Source organism: Talpa occidentalis, unplaced genomic scaffold (genome assembly GCF_014898055.3).
Source record: "Talpa occidentalis isolate TD23 unplaced genomic scaffold, MPIMG_talOcc4v2.1 talOcc4.7, whole genome shotgun sequence".
Classification (NCBI taxonomy): domain Eukaryota; kingdom Metazoa; phylum Chordata; class Mammalia; order Eulipotyphla; family Talpidae; genus Talpa; species Talpa occidentalis.
Window position 1 is genome coordinate 73279631 of NW_023605083.1, and position 21384 is coordinate 73301014.

The 21384-nt window shown below is 41.9% G+C and overlaps 1 protein-coding gene and 1 pseudogene across 4 annotated transcripts in view; both read left to right on the forward strand.

Moving 5' to 3' along the window:
- DAPK1 (death associated protein kinase 1) overlaps window positions 1–21384 on the forward strand; it is a 219982-nt gene that overhangs the window by 107753 nt on the left and 90845 nt on the right. For all 4 annotated transcript variants that reach the window (XM_054688880.1, XM_054688879.1, XM_054688881.1 and 1 more), the window contains one exon: window positions 4389–4610. In XM_054688880.1, coding sequence (XP_054544855.1) covers window positions 4389–4610 — 222 coding nt within the window. The remainder of the gene's footprint in view (window positions 1–4388; window positions 4611–21384) is intronic.
- Window positions 16595–21087, forward strand: LOC119230377 (elongation factor 1-alpha 1-like; annotated as a pseudogene).

The window sequence follows — 21384 nt, forward strand, 5'->3', positions numbered from 1 at the left end:
ACTCCAGAGTCACAGCTGAGCCAGAGGCCAGGCAGGAGGCCCACACTAGGCCCTCGGGACTTGATTTACACTTGGCAGTGGGTGCCAGGTTTTCCACAGTGCAATTGCCTCTGGCAGCCCACAGTCTGAGGGCAGCCTCCTTGGAGAAAAATTCTCTTCCAAGCACAGTAATTTGTTTCATGAAGCCTAATTTGAGTTGGAAGTTTGGCTAATTGCTGCTAGGATCCTTTCCTTCCTGAGCAGCTGGTCCTCAGCCCACTGGCTCCCTGACACCCACTTTGGGGGGTAGATCCTCATCTCTAATATCCTGCACCACCACCACTAATGACAACTGAAAAAAAAAATGGCTTTGGTTGGGGTGGGTGGGTCAAGGGTCTCTAAATCATGGACTCCTAGAGTAACAATCTAATACAGCTTTCAGGGTGAGCACTGAGCTGGGAGGAAAGTAAATATACACAGAGAAGCCAGTCATCCCCACTAAGTACTGGGGGGACTGCCTGTTATCCCAGCCCTCTTCCCCTGCTACCAACACCGGGACTGACACTCACACAGCTGCTGAGGGATGGGGGCATGAGGCTTCTTTCCTGGAAGATAGACCCACTATGGCCGTGTGTGTGTGTGGCTGTGTGTGTGTGTAGACACTCAGACTTGACAAAACAGAGGTCAGACAACCCTCTTATTTTGCTGGACCTATATCTGTGAGTTCACCTTCTTGATAAAATCTCTGTAACCTCAAAAAATCTTCACTCTCAGGGCCTCCCCTGGTGGCGCAGCAGATGAGCACTGGACTGCGAAGCTACCTGCAGCCTCTGCAGCGCCGGTTCCATCCCTGGCTGCTGATGAGGGTCCCACATGGCACGCAGACCTCTCCTGCCATGCCTGCTACTCCTCTCAGCAGTGTGTCTTTTCAGTCTGCCTGTTCTGTTCCCCATTCCGGCTCTGGTGAATTCTCCCACCCTCCTGCACTTCTGACTGTACCCAGTGCTTTATAAATAAATAAATAAATATTTAAAAAAAAATCTTCACTCTCAGTCTTTCTGCGGTGGTTTGTGGGCACTCCCAGCTGAGGCCAGTCAAAACCACTCTCTACCTTCTAGTCCAGCTCTCAGGCTGTAAACAAAGGTGGTCCTTTGGATGATCTATCTCATGTCCTGTTTTTGCACATTTTGTACTTTTCATTGTTAATGTGACTATTCTAAATGCGCCCTGGTGTGGTGCCCAAGTCCAGGGTTTGTAAGCACAGAGGCTGGGGTGTTCCTCACAGAGAAAGTAAATGTGCTGGGGAGCTTTCTCTGGCGTGAGTTACAGGGCTGTTTGCCAATTCACTGTCAGTGAATTGACAACATATGTTAAATAAGATACCTTTAAACAAAAATACATAAGCAAGACTAGATCCCTGAACAAACAGTTTTCTAGCCTCAGATGTCACCTCCTAGTTGAAGGGAAGAAAAAACAGATATTGAAAATATCCATGAGCCTGAAGATACTTTGAAATTCTTACCTCATTTATGTTCTCCAAACCCTTTTCAGGTAGATATTCAGGCCCTAATTTTATAGGTAAGAAGATTGTTGCTCAGACCCACAAAGGAATGTGCCCAAATCCCAGTGATAGACAAGAAGCTGTGGAGACCCCCAAACCCCAAAATCCAGGGTAGCTACAGAGTGTGCTGTGAGGCAGCAGAATTACCTCTCCTGATGGGAGACCTTTCCTCACATGCAGTCTCTTACCCCCCTCCCTCCAGTGTCCCCTCATGAGAACTCCATAGTGTGAATGAGAGCGATTCTCTGGCAAGGGAGTGAGCTACAGATGTTTCTGGAAAACCTGGATGACGTGGTTAGTTTAGACCTGTGCACGGGTTCTTGCCTCCCCTGTACCCCAACACACACAAAATAGGGCTTTCCTTACCCCAGCCAGTAGGGTTGCTGCACCTCCCCATAATTAAGAAATTAAAAGGGGCATACAGTCAACGTGGAATTTTGAAATTAGGCTTGTATTTAAATTCTTCGTGGTTCAGTTGCGGATTTTTTTTTCTCTTTGGTTTTGCTTTTTAAACAATATAATTCAAACTATAGCATCTTCGTCTGAAACAAGTCACTACGGCTTGTGTGTTTGTGGGGGCCCAGCCCCGAAAACATGGTTTGCTTGTAGTTCGGGGTTCCTTGCCAGGCCTGTCTCCATCCAGAGAGTGGGGACATGACTGCACTCTGTGTAAGGAGAGGGACTGTTTTCCCTCTTTTACCCATAACCCCCATCTTTACTGCCCCACTCTGCCAGAGAGGGAGAAGGTTCACTTCTTCACTCCCAAAAGAAATTAGAAAATTGTCATAATAAAGTTCTAACAGATCCCAGGACTCTGTAAGTTCATGAGATTGCAGGTAGTCAGTGCCAGCGTCCAGTGGGTTTTATTCTGCCGCTTTGCAGCTATCTTGCTGCTTGAGGAGCAGGAGTGTACTAATGACCTGCCATACAAAGCATGTGACACAGCTATAAAGATAATCTTGTGTTTTGACTTTTTTTTTTTACTGGCCTCCTGCTGCTAAACTAAATGAGTAACATTTTAAAGTATCCATTTGTTAACGTCAAAATATTACCCCTAATTTGATTTTCTCTTTCTCTTCTGTTCTGCTAGGAGAAGAAAGCTAGCTAAAAATAATTGTGATAATTCTCTACATACCAGTCTCCAGCAGGTGCCAAGAAATGTATAGATGTTGTGATGAGGTGTCAACCCTGCTTGGGCTTTAAGAAAGAAGTGGGGAGGCAGCCTCTATGTAAAAAGAATCTTTCTGTTGTGTCTGCTTACTGGCAGGGAGCCTGCTTTCCTCTCAAATTACCTGCTTACATATTCACCTTTTATTTTGTGTCAAGTCTTGCTATGCTCCCTTAAATACAGGTAGGAAGCTCTGGGTACATGCTGTAGCATTTAAGATGTAGAGGCTGCTTTCCTCTGCAAGAAATAGAAAAAACAAATCAAACTGACTTTAAAAGTAGTAAAGGGAATTTATTATGTTGCTGAAAAATTCTAAGGCGCATGGCTTCAGGCTAGGGTTGATCCAGCCATGCCACAGTGTGACTACAGACCTCATTTTTTCTTTCTACTGGCTCTGCCTCTGCAGTGGTTGGAATTAACCCACGAGTGGCACCCCTCGTGGCTCCAGAATGACTGGCAGCAGCTTTTGGGTGGTCAGAGAGTCTTAAAAAAGGTCTTTGTCTCCACATTCTCTAGAATGTTTTATCAATAGATCCTGTGCCTGGCGCCAGGGGAATACAGCTTCCCAGAACCTCAAAGATTATTAGATACAAAGATTGTTGAACAGGGAAGAAAAGGGTAGTGCTGCTGGAAAAGCAAGCAACAAATATCTACTGTACTTGTCTTATTAGTTTCTGAAGAGTGAACAAAAATTTGCAGGCTTTTGTATTCTGGGTTTTTCGTCTAATAAATATCTAGAAATATGTCATTGAAAGCAGAGCCCTAGGGCCTCCCCGTGGCGCAGCGGTTGAGCGCTGGGTTGCGAAGCTGCCAGCAGCCTCTGCAGTGCCAGTTCGATCCCCGGCTGCTCCTCAGCCACCGGAGGAGGGTCCCACATGGCGCGCAGACCCCTCCTGCCGCCCGCTGCTCCCCTCAGCAGTGTACTTCGGTCCTTCTGCCTGCTCTGCTCCCCGCTCTGGCTCTGGTGAATTCTCTCACCCTCCCGCGCTTCTGACTGTACCCAGTGCATGTATAAACAAAAACAAACAAATGAATAAATAAATAAATAAAACATGCCTCTATTAAAAAAAAAATAGTTTAAAAAAAAAAAAAAAAAAAAACGAAAGCAGAGCCCTATATGGGTAGGAAGCTCTGGGTACATGCTGTAGCATGTAAGATGTAGAGGCAGCTTTCCTCTGCAAGAAATAGGAAAAAACAAATCAAACTGACTTTAACAGTAAAGGGAATTTATTATGTTGCTGAAAAAATCCTAAGGCAGATGGCTACCAAATTTTACCAATTTTACCAATTCTTTTATCAAAGAATTTTACCAATTCTTTGTTTCCCTTAGACATGCAGGAAAAGAGTTTGTTGGAAGAGAGGTGTGATCAGGGGCCTCCTTCCTGCTGTCCTGAATCTGAAATGGGAGGAAAAGAGGAGTGTGTGGAAATGGGGGCATGAGAACTCATTCATGAAGTATAATTGACAAAAAGAATTTGTATTCCCTGCAGCATTTTTCATAAAGCAACAGTGTTGATGAAACTGAATATAATGTTTAGTATTCCAGTTTAGTTGTTCATCTCCCACAGTTTGGACTTTCCTATTCACTTTACATCGTCTCCCTGTGCTATATCCCACTCAGATTCTGTTTTGTAGTGAACAGTAAATGCCCTGTGACCTCCTCCTGTCTTCTCTCTCCAGTGGGCAGTTTGCAGTGGTGAAGAAATGCCGTGAGAAAAGTACCGGTCTACAGTATGCTGCCAAATTTATCAAAAAAAGGAGGACGAAATCCAGCCGGCGGGGTGTGAGCCGAGAGGATATTGAGCGGGAGGTCAGCATCCTGAAGGAGATCCAGCACCCCAATGTCATCACCCTGCACGAGGTTTACGAGAGCAAGACTGACGTCATTCTGATTCTGGAACTGTGAGTGCTCCCTGCTGGGGTGGGGCTGGTGGGGAGGTCCGAGGCTGGACAGCTCTGTGACCAGAGTCCTACCTCATGGGAACGCATTCTGCTTTGTCGGGTTCAAGACCAATGGTGTTTGCCTGCCTGAGGCCTCTGTGTACCTACCTAGAGTCATTCTGAAGAGCAGCTTCCATTAATGTGGTCCCACCTGATTTATAAGAGGGGTCCCCAGTCTTGGGGCTCTAGTTTCTGAGCTTTGTGTGCAAGTCCACCTTTCCTGCCATCCTCTGTTTTTCTACTTCTCTTCCTCCCTTCTCTTTATTTTCTCTCCTCATCTCTCCCTTTTCTTCCTTCTTACACACACATACCCCATTTTTAATTGTTGGAACTGTCGACACTACTTATGTGAAAAGATAAAATTGGAAAATTGGAAGAGAAGCACTCGGAGTGATGATAGGTCTCTTTTTTAGAGTTTTGTTTATTTTTCTCAGGCAGACCCTGCAGCTGAGTGTTATTGGAGGACACTGTACACGTTGTTCTATGATGTGTCTCCCTGTTCCCTCCTTGTGACTGAATCCACCTAGTGGGAGAGGAGAGAAAGTGACTCAGGAGCACAGAGCTGGGATGATTCTAGGCTCTTTGGACAGAGGTGAAGTGGAGGATGCCTGGTGAAAGGCCAGTCCTGTGTGTTCTTTAGTGATGACTGGCCTCACGCATTTCTGGGAGCCTCAAGAATTCAGATTTGCCCTTCCACCATGCCACACCCCCAGCACCCCATACAGTTTTCTCATGACTGAGAGGTGATATTGACGCCAGAGGATATGACGTGAAGGAGGGTTTAAGGCCCCCCTCCCCTAGAGCACATGCTGTGGCTACCCTGGACTTTTCAGTCACAGGGTCTGGGGGCGCCCACAGCTTCTTGTTTATCACTGGGGTTGGGGCATTTTCCTTTGTGAGTCTGAGCAGCAATCTTCTTACCTGTAAGTTAGCTCCTGAATGCCTACCCGAAGAGGGTTTTTTTTTTTTTTTTATTTATACAAGCACTGGGTACAGTCAGAAGCGTGGGAGGGTGAGAGAATTCACCAGAGCCAGAGCAGGGAGCAGAGCAGGCAGAAGGACCGAAGTACACTGCTGAGGGGAGCAGCGGGTGACAGTAGAGGTCTGCGCGCCATGTGGGACCCTCCTTTGGTGGCCAGGGAGCAGCTGGGGAACAAATCGGCGCTGCAGAGGCTGCGGGCAGCTTCGCAACCCAGCGCTCAACCGCTGTGCCACCGGGGAGGCCCCCGAAGAGGGTTTTGAGGAAATAAACGAGATAAGAATTTTAACATGGGTTAAAATTCATGGGTATGTTCAGCATGTGTCCTTTATTCCTTTTAACTAGGAAGTGATATTTGGTGTGAGATGATTGTTTGCTCAGGGATCTGTTCTGTGCATTGTAGGAAGTTAGCAGCATTTCTACCCATCAAATGCCAGTAATATCATTTCCCCTAGTCGTGACAACCAGTAATAGATTCTGACTTTGGCATCTGTCCCCTTGGGGCAGCTCCTCCCCACCCTCCTTGCAAACCACAGCTACTGGCACAGAGGATCAGGGAAATTAGAATAACTGTTCATCCCCACTGTGGTATTATGTGTCTCTGGGAGGCTACAGGCTACATTAAAGATGAGGAGTCAGGAACGAGACAGAACAGAGATCAAATTCTAGGGCAAATCTTTTACCATATCTTAAACTAAATTTCCTCCCTTAAGGCTGTAATAAGAGACAATGAATACAAAGGTCCTGGGAGAGAAATGTTACAAATCACAACTTTTTACCTTTTCAGAGAATTGTGACTCAAGACTGTCATTTATCCCCTTTATACACCGAAATATGCAAATGATGCCTTTAAGTAACTGTTCTTCTTGTCCCCACCTACATGTGTATATTCTGAATTCAGCTTCTGTTAACTGACACCATTTTATAGATATTTCCTACTAGGTGCCTTTACCATACACAGAAATCTGGTGCACCTACAATTATTTTATTATTATTTGATTTAGCAAAATTTTAAATTATTGTAGAGAAGATTCGATCTTGAAGGAGAGTTGTCCAATTCTGTGGAAGCTTCTTAACACCTCTAGATTTGTGTAACTACCACTGAAGTTAGGTCCCCACAATAGTCCCTTTACCTCCAAACTTCCCTTGTTCTTCCCTTTATAGTGTAATGTATGCTCTACACATGTCCCCTGGCAACCGCTGAGCTTTCTCCATCACTGTAATTTTATTTTCAAAATATGCTTAAGTAAAATTATACAGTATTCAATATTTTGAGACTAACTACTTTTACTCAGCATAATACCTTTCATATTTTTGCATGAAAACAGTGTTCCCTTTTTATTTGCTGAGTAGTATTCCACTACATGAATATTTATCCATTCATAAATAGAAGAAAATTTGTGTTGTTTTTAGTGTTTGGCAGTCACTACCAAAACATTACCGAAGCTTCTATAAACATTCAAGTTTTCATTTCTTTTGGTTACATACCTGTAAGTAGGATGTCAGGTTATGTGGTAAGTGTATGGTTAACCTTATAAGAAACTGCCAAATTGTTTTCTAAAGTGACTTAATCATTTCACAGTCCCTACAGCAAAGATGAAAGTTCTAGTTGTTCCACTAGCACTTTGTAATGTCAATGTGTTTTTATTTTTTTATTTAAATATTTTATTTTATATAATTCTTACATCTTTTTTCACCTTTGCACAATGTATGCATTTTCATTTTGGTTATATTCCCCATACAATGGCACCCCCCCCCCTTATTTTGACTCTAGTCCTTCCTTTCCCTGCCCTTCCCCCCACAGTGTGTCTCTGGTTTATAGTTGCTTGTTGATTTTGATTTTTACTTTGTATTGATTTGTCTTTTTCCTGGTCTCTTATTTAGGTTTTCTGAATTCCTGCTATGAGTGAGACCATCCGGTATTTCTTTTTCTTTCTGACTTATTTCGCTAAGCATGATCCCTTCTAGCTCCATCCATGTTACAAAATGCATGTATTTATCTTTTTTGATTGCTGGGTAATATTCCTTTGTGTATATGTAACACATCTTCTTGATCCAATCCTCTATTTTTGGGCATTTGGGTTGCTTCCATAGCTTAGCTATTGTAAATAGTGCTGCTATAAACAGAGGGGTGCAGGTGCCCTTTGGAATTACTGTTTCTGTGTCATTTGGGTAAATACCTAGGAGTGGAATTGCTGGATCATATGGAAGCTCTATGTTTAGTAGGTCCAGAAATCTCCACACAGCTCTCCATAGTGGTTGGGCCAGTTTGCACTCCCACCAACAGTGCAGGAGACTTCCTTTTTTCTCCACAACCTGGCCAACATTTGTTGTTGCTAGTTTTTTAATATGTGCCATTCTCGCTGGTGTGAGATGATATCTCATGGTAGTTTTGATTTGCATTTCCCTGATTACAAGTGATGTTGAACATTTTTTCATATGCCTGTTGGCCATTTGCATTTCTTCTTCAGAAAAGTTTCTTTTTAGCTCTACTACCTATTTTCTGACTGGATTATTTACTTTGTTTTTGTTGAGTCTCATCAGCTTTTTGTAGATTTTTGTGATCAGTCCTTTATCATTAGTGTTGGGTGCAAAAATGTTCTCCCTGCCGGTGGGGTTTCTCTTCGTTTTGGTTATTGTCTCTTTTGCTGTGCAGGAGCTCTTTAATTTGATGTAGTCCCAGCTGTTTATCTTTGCCTTCCCTGTCAATGCTTTGGGTGATGAGTCTTTAAAGATGTTGCTGAGGTGTGTGTAATGTAGTGTTTCGCCTGTATTTCATTCTATATATTTTATGGTTTCAGGTCTTATGTCTAGGTCTTTAATCCAGTTTGAGTTGGTTTTTGTGCATGGTGTGAGGTAGTAGTCAAGCTTCTTTCCTTTGCATGTAGCAGCCCAGTTTCCCAGCATCATTTATTGAACAGACTTGCTTTGCTCCAATGCATATTCTTTGCTCCTTTGTCAAAGATTAGTTGACCATAAACCTGTGGGTTTATTTCTGGGTTTTCTATTTGGTTCCATTGGTCCATGTGTCTGTTCTTGTTTCAATACCATGCAGTTTTGATGATTAGTATAGTTTGCAATCTGGGAGTGTGATGCCTCCATTCCCTTCTTTTTTTTCTTTTTTTTTTTTCAGTAGGGCTTTGGCTATACGGGTTTTTTTGTGGCTCCATATGAATTTCATCAATATTTGTTCTGTTTCTTTGAAAAATGTCGTTGAAGTTTTTATTGGAATAGCATTGAATCTGTAAATTGCTTTTGGTAGGATGGCCATTTTGATAATGTTAATTCTTCCAATCCATGAGCAGGGGATGTCTTTCCATTTCTTTGTGTCTTCTGTTTCTTTTAACAGTGTTTTATAGTGGTTTTTTTTTTTTTTTGTATAGGTCCTTTACCTATTTTGTTAGGTTTATTCCCAAGTATTTGATTTTTTTTATTTCAATAATAAAAGGGATGGTTTTCTTGATTTCTTCTTCATATTTATTGTTTGTGTATAGGAAGGCTACTGATTTTTGTGTGTTTATTTTGCATCCTGCTACTTTACTAAACTGATTGATTAGTTGAATTAGTTTTTCTGTGGAGTTTTTGGGGTTCTCTATGTATATTATCATATCATCTGCAAATAGTGATAGTTTGACTTCTTCCTTCACTATTTGGATTCTTGTATGTCTTTCTCTTGTCTTATTGCTCTGGCTAGGACTTCAGTATTCTATTGAAAAGCAGTGGTAAGAGTGGACATCCTTGTCTTGTTCCAAATCTTAATGGAAATGCTTTCAGCTTTTCGCCACTGAGAATGATACTGGCTGTGGGCTTGTCATATATGGACTTTATGATGTTGAGGTATGTTCCTTGTATCCTGAGAATTTCAAGGGCCTTTATCATAAATAGTGGTTGTACTTTGTTGAAAGCTTTCTCAGCAGCTATTGATATTATCATATGGTTTTTATATTTCTTTTTGTTGATTTATTGGATTACATTGATTGATTTTCAGATGTTGAACTATCCTTGTGTCCCTGGAATAAATCCTGCTTGGTCATGGTGAATTATCTTATGGATGTATTGTAGGATTCTGTTAGCTAAAATTTCATTGAGGATTTTTGCATCAGTGTTCATTAGAGAGATTGGCCTGTAGTTTTCTTACGGTGTGTTGTCCTTGTTCGGTTTTGGTATTAGTGTAATGTTGGCTTCATAGAACATGTTTGGTATTATCCCTTCCTTCTCAATTTTTCGAAAGAGTTTGTGAAGGATAGGCACTAGTTTGTTTCTGAATGTTTGGTAGAATTCATTTGTAAATTATCTGGTCCTGGACTTTTGTTTTTGGGGAGGGTTTTGATTACCATTTCAATTTCACTGCTTGTACTTGGTCTGTTTAGGTGTTCTGTTTCCTCTTTATCTAGCTTTGGATTATTGTAAAGTTGTGGGAATTTGTCCATCTCTTCTACATTGTTCAGCTTGTTTGCATGTAACTGTTCATAGTAGTTTCTGATTATTCTTTTGATTTCTGCTGTGTCTGTTGTGATATCACAAATGAAAGAGGAGAAATCCTTTGTGAGCCTGGCTAGGGAATGTCTATTTTATTTATTTTTTCGAAGAACCAACTTTTGGTTTCATTGATCTTTTGGGTTGTATTTTTAAGTTTCTCTTTCATTTATTTCTGCTTTGATTTTTTATTATTTCCCTTCTTCTACTGGCTTTTGGGTTTTTTTGTTGTTGTTCTTGTTTCAGTCTTTAAGGTGGGAGATTATGTTGTTTCTTTGAGTTCTTTCTTGTTTCTTGATTTGAGCCTGAATTGCTATGCATTTTCCTCTTATAACTGTTTTTGCTATGTCCCATATCTTCTGGAGAGTTGTGTCCTCATTGTCATTCATCTCAAGATAATTTTTAATTTCTTCTTTGCTCTCCTCATTGATCCAATGGTCTTCCAGTAGTGTGGGTTTCATTCTTCATGACGTAGTAGGGTTCCTTGCCTTGTTTTTATGGTTTATTTCTAGTTTGATGCCTTCATGGCCAGAGAATATGGTTGGTATGATTTCAATCTAGTGTATCTGTTGATGTTTGTCTTATGTCCCAGTATGTGATCGACCCTGGGGAATGATCTGTGTACACTTGAGAAAAATATATACTCAGGTTTTTTTGGGTGTAGCATTCTATAGATGTCTGTTAAGCCCAAGAGGTCTAGATCCTTCTTTAGAGCTTTAGTGTCCTTACATTTTTTTTGTCTTGTTGATCTATCCATTCTTGATAGTGTCGTGTTGAAGTCTCCTACTACATATGTGTTTTCTCTGATGTCTGTTTTCAGAGATGATAATAGTTGTCTGATATATTTTGGTGCTCCTTCATTTGGTGAGTATATGTTAATGAGTGTTATAAATATAGTGATATAAGTATAGTTGTTCCTGCTTTCTTTTTTGGTCTATTTGTTTGTAGGATTGTTTTCCATCCTTTTACTTTCAGTCCATTTTTATCTTTTGTATTTAACTGTGTTTCCTAGAGACAGCAAAAGGTTGAGTTTTGTTTCTTAATCCAGCCTGTGACTGTGTCTTTTTTTAATGAGTTAGTCCGTTTACATTTAGAGTTAATATTGATATGTTGGCATCTGTATTTGCCATTTTGTTTGTCTTTTCTGTGGTTTTATATTTTGTCTTATTTTGTTCTTATTCATCTCTGTTGGTTCCAGTTTTAGGACTCCTTGTAGTTTTTTTTTTTTTTTTTGAGTGGGGGTTTAATCGTAATGAAATTCTGGAGTTTCTGTTTGTCTGGAAACAAAGTTTCTGTTTGTCTGTTTCTGCTTGTCTTTTATTTATTTATTTTTTTTTTTCGGGGTGGAAAGGCTTTATTGCGTGGCCCTGTCCTCGCCGGTGGGCCCGCGGAGCGTGCTTGTCTTATTTGTTCTTCATAGATGAAGGAAAGCTCTGTGGGATACAGTATTCTTGGTTGGCATTTGTTGTCTTGGAGTTTGTTGACATGTACCTTTACTCTCTCCTTGCCTGCAGTGTTTCTTCGGAGAAGTCTGATGTCAGCCTGATTTGGTGTTCTTCTTGCTTTTTGATGTCAATTTTCAGTTCCCTCTTCATGCTCAGGAAGTTCTCATCGATTATCTCCTTGAATATTTTCTCTGTTCCTGTGTCACTCTCCTCTCCTTCTGGGATCCCTATAACTCTTATATTTCCTTTCCTTCTGTGTCTTCAAGAGTGCTTATTTGTTCTTCCATTTCATCTATTCTGCTTTCATTGTTTTTCCGAGAGTTCTTCAGCTCCTTCATTAATCCTTTGATCTCCTGCATTTCTTTCACTTCCCTCTTTGGGGACTCAGTTTCATTCTTCTGATCGTTGATTATTTTTCCCATATCATTTTTTACTTCTTTCAGTTTTTTAATCATGGCGATTTTAAATTCTCTATAGGGAAGGCTCAGAAGTTCTTCCAAGTCACTGTTGTTGCAGTTTGGTGGTTGATTTTCTTTTTGTGGTGTGCCCTTTCCCTGAGGACTTGCTTGGTTGCTTGTGGTTTTTCTTTTCCCTGCTGCTTGTTTTTTGATTTGGCCTATGCATTGAGACACTATGTCACTGGTACTGGCTGGCATCTCTTTGGTGAGCTCCATCTGGGATGTTGAAAGCTCTGACTGTGGCGACAGCCCTTTCCCAGTTCCACACAGTTTTTTTTTTTTTTTTAAAGATTTATGTATTTATACATACAAGAGCTGGGGTACAGGTCACAGATGTGTGGGTGAGAGGATTCACCAGAGACAGAATGGGAAACAGAACAGGCAGATTGACTGGAGTACACTGCTGAGGGGAGCAGCGGGCAAGACAGGAGAGGTCTGCCTCGCCATCTGGGTTGCTCCCTGGCTAGCCAGGGATGGAATTCATGCTGCAGAGGCTACAGATTGCTTCGTAGTGCGGTGCTTAACCTCTTTGACCACCAAGGAGGCCCCTCATTTCCACACAGTTTTGGTGAGGTCCGGATGCAGAGCTCCCCGTTTTAAAGATGGTGAGTGTGGGAGATATTCCCCTACACCCTCGGTCTGCCCTTCCAGTGGCTGGATCTCCCTCTGGGCACCAACAGGTGGCCAGTCACGGGGCCTGGCTTGTGCAGGGTTTCAGTTCACCTCTGACTGTGGGGACAGCCCTTTCTCAGTTCCATACAGTTTTGGTGAGGTCCAGATGTGGAGCTCCCTGTTTTAAAGATGGTAGGTCTGGGAGACACTCCTAAAGTGGATCTTTAAATCTAAGTACCCTAGTTAGGTAGGTAGCGCACTCTCTCACATAGCAAATTCAGTTTAATTATTGCAGTGTGCTGTGGTTTGTGACCAAATGCAGGGTATAGAGTGAATAATTCTGTTACTTTTTTACTTCAAAAAAGTAACTTTTTTCAATTGTGGTAAAAACCACATAGCACAAAGTTGACCTTCTTAACCATTTTAAGTTATGGTACAGTAGTGTTAGTTATAGCCACATATCTCCAGAACTTTTCCTGTTGAAAAACTAACACTCTGTACCTGTGGAACAACAGCTCCCCTTTTCAGCTCACATTTTAACTTTGGCTAAGTCAAATTTTTGGAAATCACTTTGTACATTGCAGATACTGCCAAGTGATACTCAAATGTTTGTGATATTAGATCACCTCATGCAGGATCATTGTTAAGCTTTTTCATTCTCTTCAGTCAAACTGAGTTGCAAAATAATAACAATAGAAATTTTTTTCTTTGTGTGCACAGTGGATATGTATGATGAATTCTAACTCTACTGTCAGCAAATCTAAAGTTACAAGAGCCTTTCAAGAAGCAAATACTGTGATTAAAGGAATGGTTTCAAGATACCTTGAAAGTGGCAAAGTTGTGTTGGTTGAATGTGGTGGATGGGACATAAGTTATGCCATGAGTGGTGTGTGTGATGTGGGCTGCCATTCCGCTCCTCAGTCTCTCCCCCCCAAACCCCATTCTTTGCTCCTTTCTTCTTCTTCTTCTTCTTTTTTGTTTTTTTGCTGCTACATTTATTCTCTTTTCTGAACTTGAGCCAAGCTCTTTTGACTTTTTGAACGTTTGTTTTTATTCACAAAAATAATTTTAAGAGCTCTTCTGGGTTCCACTGTTAGCATTCAGCTCCTCAGTTATCTACTATTAGGCATGAGCAAAGAACCTGAAGTGCTTTTGGCAGTAATCTCAACCTATCACAACAGAACTGAATCATGTAAAATAGGCCATTTTCCATTCAGGCATTTTTGAGAAATAAAACCCTGCATTTGCACCTTATCCCACACTTACTTCTTGCCAGCTCAGTTGAAATATGGTTTCATATTGTTTATTCAGTGGGCATTTTCACTCACTTAACGTGGATTTGATTCCTGGATGGTCAAAAAAAAAAAAAATTGAGATGATGAAATCAGAAAAACAAACCACATATGGTATCTGTGAGCTCATAGATCAGTAGTTTTTATGTTTATAATTCTAATATCTGGCATGATGTTCTCTGTGCTGTAGATGTGGTTTTAGATAGAAGGTATTTGGAATCTTTGCTTATCTCTAAGAAAAATCTAGTAATCATTCAGGTTTTGTACATGCGATAGCACTGCTACCTTGCAGCAGCCATAAGGATACCATAGCCCCAGTGAGGGGTGACTCTTAGACCCTCCCAGACACCACACTTTATGACACCCTGGTTCCAATCCTGGGGAGCTCTTCACACTTCCTCTTGGAAACTCACAGCCATGTCACGCATCTTCTTATTCTTCCTGTCTTGGTCAACTTCTCTTCCAAACCAACACTTAAAGAGGATGTGATAAACGATAACTATGGAATTGTGGCTTAACTGACCTCTCAGGCATCTGGTTCCCCTCTTGTCCTGTTCCCGGTGCTGCTGCTCCACTTGGTTCTCCACAGGGTGGGGGCCATCCAGGCATAGGACACAGGCCCCCTGTGCCTCCTGGCTTCCTCTCTGGTCTGGGGCCTAGATCTCCCCCAGGCACAGGACTGACACTGTGGCGGTGGCTTTCCCACCGGATTGATCCTACAGCACCCACATCTGGGCACCAACCCAGAGTTCTGGGATGTTGTTTGGGGTCACATTTCTGTTTTTGAGACAGAAAGCCAGGGACACTCAATTAGTGGTGAATCCTGAGTGAGATTCCCTCACTAGGCTAGTTTCTAGGGCAGGTCAATAACAGGTCTCTCCAGACCATTTTGTGACCCTCCCTTTGGCCTCATGTTATTGCCACGTGTTGCTAAAAAAGAAAATGAAGTACTTCTAAAAATAACCTTGGATTGCTTTTTTCTCTTAATTTGTATTTTCAAGGAATTGAATATTCTCTCACCACCTTATGTTTAACCACTCATTTCAATTTTAATGTGTATCACTTGTTTTCAGTATAGTCAAAATTACTGGGTTGCAGATATGGAAAGGCTCTAGTGGGACAATCAATAGTCAGAATTTCTTATTTCATACTGAAATGTCAGCTTCAATACCAGGCCCTAAATGAACATTTCTGTAGTTACCAAGCCTAGCTACTGTGAGACATAGTACACCTATATTGGCAAAATTAGGTATAAGTAAGATGCTGGCAAAAAGACCAGTTCTTTTCTAGATGACAGAAGTGTCACATGTTATTACTTCTCGCCAAAGGATGTCCTTTGGTGTCCTGGGAATATTTGGGCTGCACATTGAGCCATCGTTCTACGAAGGGTTTCATTCTAACTGACTTAGAGCTTTAAGCTTTAAGCTTTTATCTATTGGGTTTCTCCCCCAGTTTTTCTTTCCCATGTTCTCTCTTCATCCAATGTGGAAACAAAAATGCCAGTAGAGAATCAGAAAATGAGTAAGTGCTGAGAGATGGGGGTGGCAGGGCTGTGGCTCACCTTAATCTATTGAAGGGGTGGTCACCACCTACATAAGCCATTTTGTAGGCAGGATGTGTCACCCTACTGCTGAGCAGCAGTCTTTGATCACTCAAAAAATAACCATCGAAGTTGTTTTCTTTTCCAGAGAACTGACTCTGACAGACCATGTCTCTGGACCGGTATCATGTTTTCAAGAGTTTCAATTATTTTGATCTGTTCAGTGGAAGAGAGATGCAAAAGCTTGTTTTTGGTTTTATAAGTGCCTCATTATATTCCACATAAGGCTTCTCTTTTTTTAGTACAATGTGTATCTGAAAACTGCAGTTTTTTTGTTTGAAAATCTGCCTCAGCTAGTTGCTGCTTCATAGCTTGACCTTGAATTTGGGCATGCTGTCATTTATGTGGAGGTGTTGGACAGTCACATCAGAGGACCACTCTGACACAACACAGTCACTGATTATGCGTTGTCACAGCTATTGCCACTTTCTTAACAGCTGGGGTATGTGGCCTGGTCCCATCATGGTGTGCCTGCTGGTTTTGATAAATCATGATTACTTTTCTATTTATCAACCCAACATTCTAGTTTCATTTTGGGTACTGAAAGCACTTTAATTTATGAAAGAAAGTAATTGATTTGAAATCTTCCTTTTTCAACAGATTAGTTGAATCCATCTTTGCAAATTAGTCCTTTATGACAATAGAAACTAGATTTTTGTGGCAAGGGACTTTTTGGGAATCTCAGCTTACTTCTGGATAGAGATCTTTTCACAAAGCTGGACATTTCTTTTTCTCACAGGTGGCAGCACTAACATGCTTAGTCCCATATGCACGAAGCATATGTTTCAAAAAGCATGCTGAACAGCTCTCACTTAATTCAGAGCCGTGTCAGATTTTGAATCTCTTGAATCATGGAGGCCCATATCCACCTATATGCAAAGGAACTGAAATAAAATGGTTAGTTCTTGGAGAATTTGAGGATTAGGCAGCTGCCCAGGTTAGAATGGTTACCTTGCAGACTGGAGGTTGTCTTAGACTGGTTGGAAAGTCTGAGGCATTTTAGTGCTTTTGTGAAATTCTGGTACCAAAAAGGAAGGATTTTTGAAAGGGAAGGAAGCCAATGTTTCCCAAGCAACTACTATATGCCAAACTTTGTGTTTATTTTTCATTTTATCTATTTAATGATGAAGCTACCAAAAAAATCTGCCTATTTGGAAAACATGGCCTGAGGGGAAAAACCCTTGAGATCAAAGTTAAAAAATTTCCCCTGCTCTTGGAAGGGAAGTCAAGTAATTATACTTTTTCTAAATAACAATTACCATTCATATGTGCTAGGCATTGAGGCTAGGCTATATGTGCTAGGCTCTAGGCTAAGCTCAGTACATATATTAAGTCACTTCATCCTCACAAAATCCCAAGCACATAGGGTTCTGAGGTCCCTTTTGGGTTCTTTTGCCACCTAACAAACCACTCCAAGTTCAGTCACTTAAAAGGGCAACAATCCTTGGAACGGGTTTGCTGTCAGAACTCAGGTGTCATGTAAGCCACAGCTAAACTAAACCAAAATGAGAAAGAAAAAGACTGATACCAAAATCATCATTACTGGACATGTCGGTTCTGCGAAGTCCACCCCTGCTGGTCCTTTGATGCCCAAATGTGGACTCCACAAGAGAACCATTGAAAAATTTGAGAAGAAGGCTGCAGAGATGGGGAATGGCTCCTTCAAGTATTCCTGGGTCTTGAATAAACTGAAAGTGTAATTGGGCGTAGTATCACCATCAGTATCTCCCTATGGAAATTTGAGACCAACTAGCATGATGTGCCTATCATTGTTGAGAGACTTTATTAAAAACATGATTACAGGCACATCTCAGGCTGACTGTGCTGTCCTAGTAGTGGCAGCTTATGTCCGTACATCTGAAGCTGGTATTTCCAAGAGTGGGCAGACCGTGAGCATGCCCTTCTGGCTTGCACAGTAGGTGTAAAACAAACTAATTGTTGGTATTGATAAAATGGATTCCACTGACCCATCCTACAGCTGGAGGAGATATGAGGAAATCATTAAGGAAGTCACTACCTACATTAAGAAAATTGTCTTTAATCCCAGTAGCATTTGTGCCAATTTCTGGTTGGAATGGTGACAGTATGCTGGAGCCAAGTGCTAATACGGCTTGGTTCAAGGGGTGGAAAGTCACTTACAAAGATAACATCGCCAGAGGAACCTGTTGCTTGAAGCTCTTGATCACATTCTGCCACCAACTCATCCAACTAACCCCTAGGCCTGCCCCTCCAGGGCATCTACAAAATTGGGGTTATAGGGACTGTCCCTGTGGGCCAAATCAAGACTGAGATTCTCAAACCTGGAATGGTGGTCACCTTTGCTCCAGTCAGTGTTACAACTCTGATAAAATCTGTGGAAATGGGCCTTCCTGGTGGCACAAGGGGTTAAGTCTCAGCACTATCAAGCTATTGCCAGCCACTGAAGCATGAGTTCCATCCCTGGCCAGGGAGCTACCCACATGGCACAGCAGATCTCTCGTGTCTCGCCTGCTGCACCCCTCAGCAGTGTATTTCAGTAGATCTGCTGTTCAACTCCTCACTTTGTTTCTGGTTAATCCTCTTACCCCCTCCTGCATCTTTGGCCTACACCCCAGTTCTTGTATGCATAAATAAATAAAAATAAATCTTAAAAAAAAAAAAAAAAAAAACCTGTGGGAATGCACCAGGCAGCTTAGAGGGAAGCTCTTCCTGTGGACAGTGTGGGCCTCAGTATCATCAAAGATGTTCATCATGGTAGTATGACTGGTGACAGCAAAAATGCTCCACCATAGGGCCTCCCCTGGTGGCGCAGCAGTTGAGCACTGGGCTGCAAAGCTGCCAGCAGCCTTTGCAGCGCCGGTTCGATCCCTGGTCACCGGCGAGGGTCCCACATGGTGCAACGGACCTCTCCTGCTACACCCACTGCCCCCCTCAGCAGTGTGTTTCGTCAGTCTGCCTGTTCTATTCCCCACTCTGGTGAATTCTCTCACCTTCCCGTGCTTCTGACTGTACCCAGTGCTTGTATAAATGAATGAATGAATGAATGAATGAATAAATGAATAAATAAATAAATCTTAAAAAAAAAATGCCCCACCATAGAAGCAGCTGGCTTCATAGCTCAGGTGAGTATTCTGCACCATCCTGGCTAAATCAGCACTGGATGTGCACCTGTGCTAAGTCATCATCCAGCTACATTGCTTGCAAGTTTGTTTAGCTGATGGTCATTCTGGGAAAAAGCTGAAAGATGGCCCCAAATTCTCAAAATCTGGTGATGCTGCCATAGTTGCTAAGGTTCCTGCTCAGCCCACGTGTACTGAGAGCTCCTCTCTGTCCTCCTTTGGGCCATGTTGCTATTCATGACATGACATAGCCAGTTGCCATGGATATCATCAAAGCAGTGGACAAGAAGGCAGCTGGAACTGGTGAGGTCACCAAGTCTGCCCAGAAAGTTAAGTGAATATTACCCCAGTACCTGCCACCACAGCCAGTCAGTGGTAGAAGAATGTCTATTTCAGCTGCCATTTGAGCTTTATAGTAAAAGACTGGTTGATGATGACAATGCGTCTTAAATCTTAAGGAGGAAAGGAGAATGTTCTGTGGAGCATTTGGTTTCTTTTGTGTGACAGTTTTAAGTTACTAGTTTTTAAAACCAGTACATTTTAATGGAAACAACTTGACCAAAAACCGTCAGAGAATTTTGAGACTCATTTAGACAAAGTTTAATGAGAAAAAGAAAATGGTAACAGTCCTTGTTTGATCGTGAATCTAAGATGCGGGATGAGGGAGCTGCTCTTTCTTCTTGCTGTAGCATCAGCCAGTTGACTGCCTGGTGAGAGGACTCCTTTCTGGGGGAAGTGGTGCTAGCCAGGAGTGCAGTTTGGGATACTGGCTTTACCCCACAGGTGGCTCTCACAATGCAATTTGGACTCTACCACAGCAACATGGCAGCTGGGTTCTCAGGTCAAGTATTCTAAACACAACATTGGAGTGCCAGTGTGTGTATGTGTTCATATATAAAAGAGAGCATGGTTTACTGTCAAATATGTAAGGCCCATCTATCAATTAAAATGAGAAACAATGAGTCTAATAGAAAAATAAGTAACGGGTGTGGACAGTTGACACCCATTCAAATACAAAGGCCAATAAACATGAAAGGTTATGTCATCCTATGTGAAAAAATACTGATCTTGCTACTAAGCAAGAAAATGTAGGAAAAGAGGGTGGTTTGCTTATTTTGCCCATCAGATAGGCTCAGAATAATAATGCAAAGCATTGAGGCTATGAAGCCACAGCAGGTCATCAACTACAGTTGGAGGAGTGTAAGCTGATACTAAAAGCAAGCATATGGTATGACCCAAGAATTCCAAATCAGGTTAGGAAAACCCTCACATCTTCAGAGGAAACAGGCACACACACACAAAAATCATTGCCTTGTAGTTTCTGAGAGTGAAAGGAGGAAAACAAAATGTCCACCAGTTAGGGAATGGTAAGCAAACTCTGACCCAGACAACCCAAGGACATTAGACAGCAGTGGAAGAAGGATTCAAGAGCTCTACGCAAATGGGTTTTGGTGAGGGGACATAGTGCTATGCACCACTATCATCACAGTGGCTACTTTTGGTGAGGTAGGGGGGATGGTCAGGACTGGGAAGGAGGGAAGATGATCAGAAGGGATTATGTGGATGTTTTAATCTTTTAAGGACAATGTATTTATGTATTTCTTGTATCATATTTTTAAGAGATGAAATGAAAATTTTGTACTCCCCAAATGTCCTCTGCAGGGAATGTGCCAGGTAAGGTAAGATCTATCAAGTTGGCAGTGCAGGTGCCATGTGGGAAGTTGTGTCTGGGTTGGTGGCTTCTTCGGCCCATGAGGTTGAGCTTCCCTTAAGGACTATCTCTACTCACCCCTGTCACCTCATCTCATGCTGGTCACAGCATCCTTTTGACACTCTGCTTAAACAAAAAAGGCTTTTCTCTTTACTTCCTGTTGCACAGGAAATTCTGTCCAATTTTAAGTTTGGTTAAATGTTAAATAGGTATTAGCAGGAGGGAACTAGAGAGATACATTAAGTAGGTGGTATTGACTTGGGGGTCCCAGCACACTCCACCCAGGGCACTTGCGTCCTTTGACCCCTGCCCACTCTCAAGCACATCTAGAGCCCTATGTGTCCAGAGAGAGGGATTTCCTCTCTTACGGAACCAAGGCCTACCTTCCAAATTACTTAACTCAGCTATTTCATGGCTGGAAAACCATCCCTCCCCTAGATTTATGGCCCCAGAAATGCCCACCCATTTTAGGAAATCCCACTGTCTGACACAGGCCCCTGTGTAGCCTGAGTTAGCATGACAGCCACTTCAGAGGCCACACATAAGCTAGTGTCTTCAAGACATGCATGCCTGCGCTGAGAGGAGTTAAAGCCAAGAATGGGATACTGATAGACTTACCCTGCTTTTTTGGCATAACCTTCCTGGATAAAATGAAAGATCACTTTCCCCATTTGAGTGTTAGGCCTGTTTTTCCATGTTGTTACTTGAACTTGGACTTGAGGTGGAAAACAGATAGAAAATGTATTTTCAGATACAGTATGCATTTTGAATTCAAAGGGTATTGCTCATTCAGAGGAGATATGCCCATTCGGAACTAAACTGGTATTATTTATTGGATTTGGGGGCAACAATGTATATGGTACATAAGCAAGGAATGGTGTTTTCAAATCGCTTAATGTGCTTCTAACCTTAAATCCACATTTAAGGTTTTACTTTACTTTTACTTTACTTCACATGCAAAAAGCAGATTTTCTGGATTTGAGGGTTTTTCAGTTCTTGACTAAAGCCATGAAATAATTCAAAGCCATGTCTAGGCAAAGCAAAGTTTATTTATTTAGAGACTG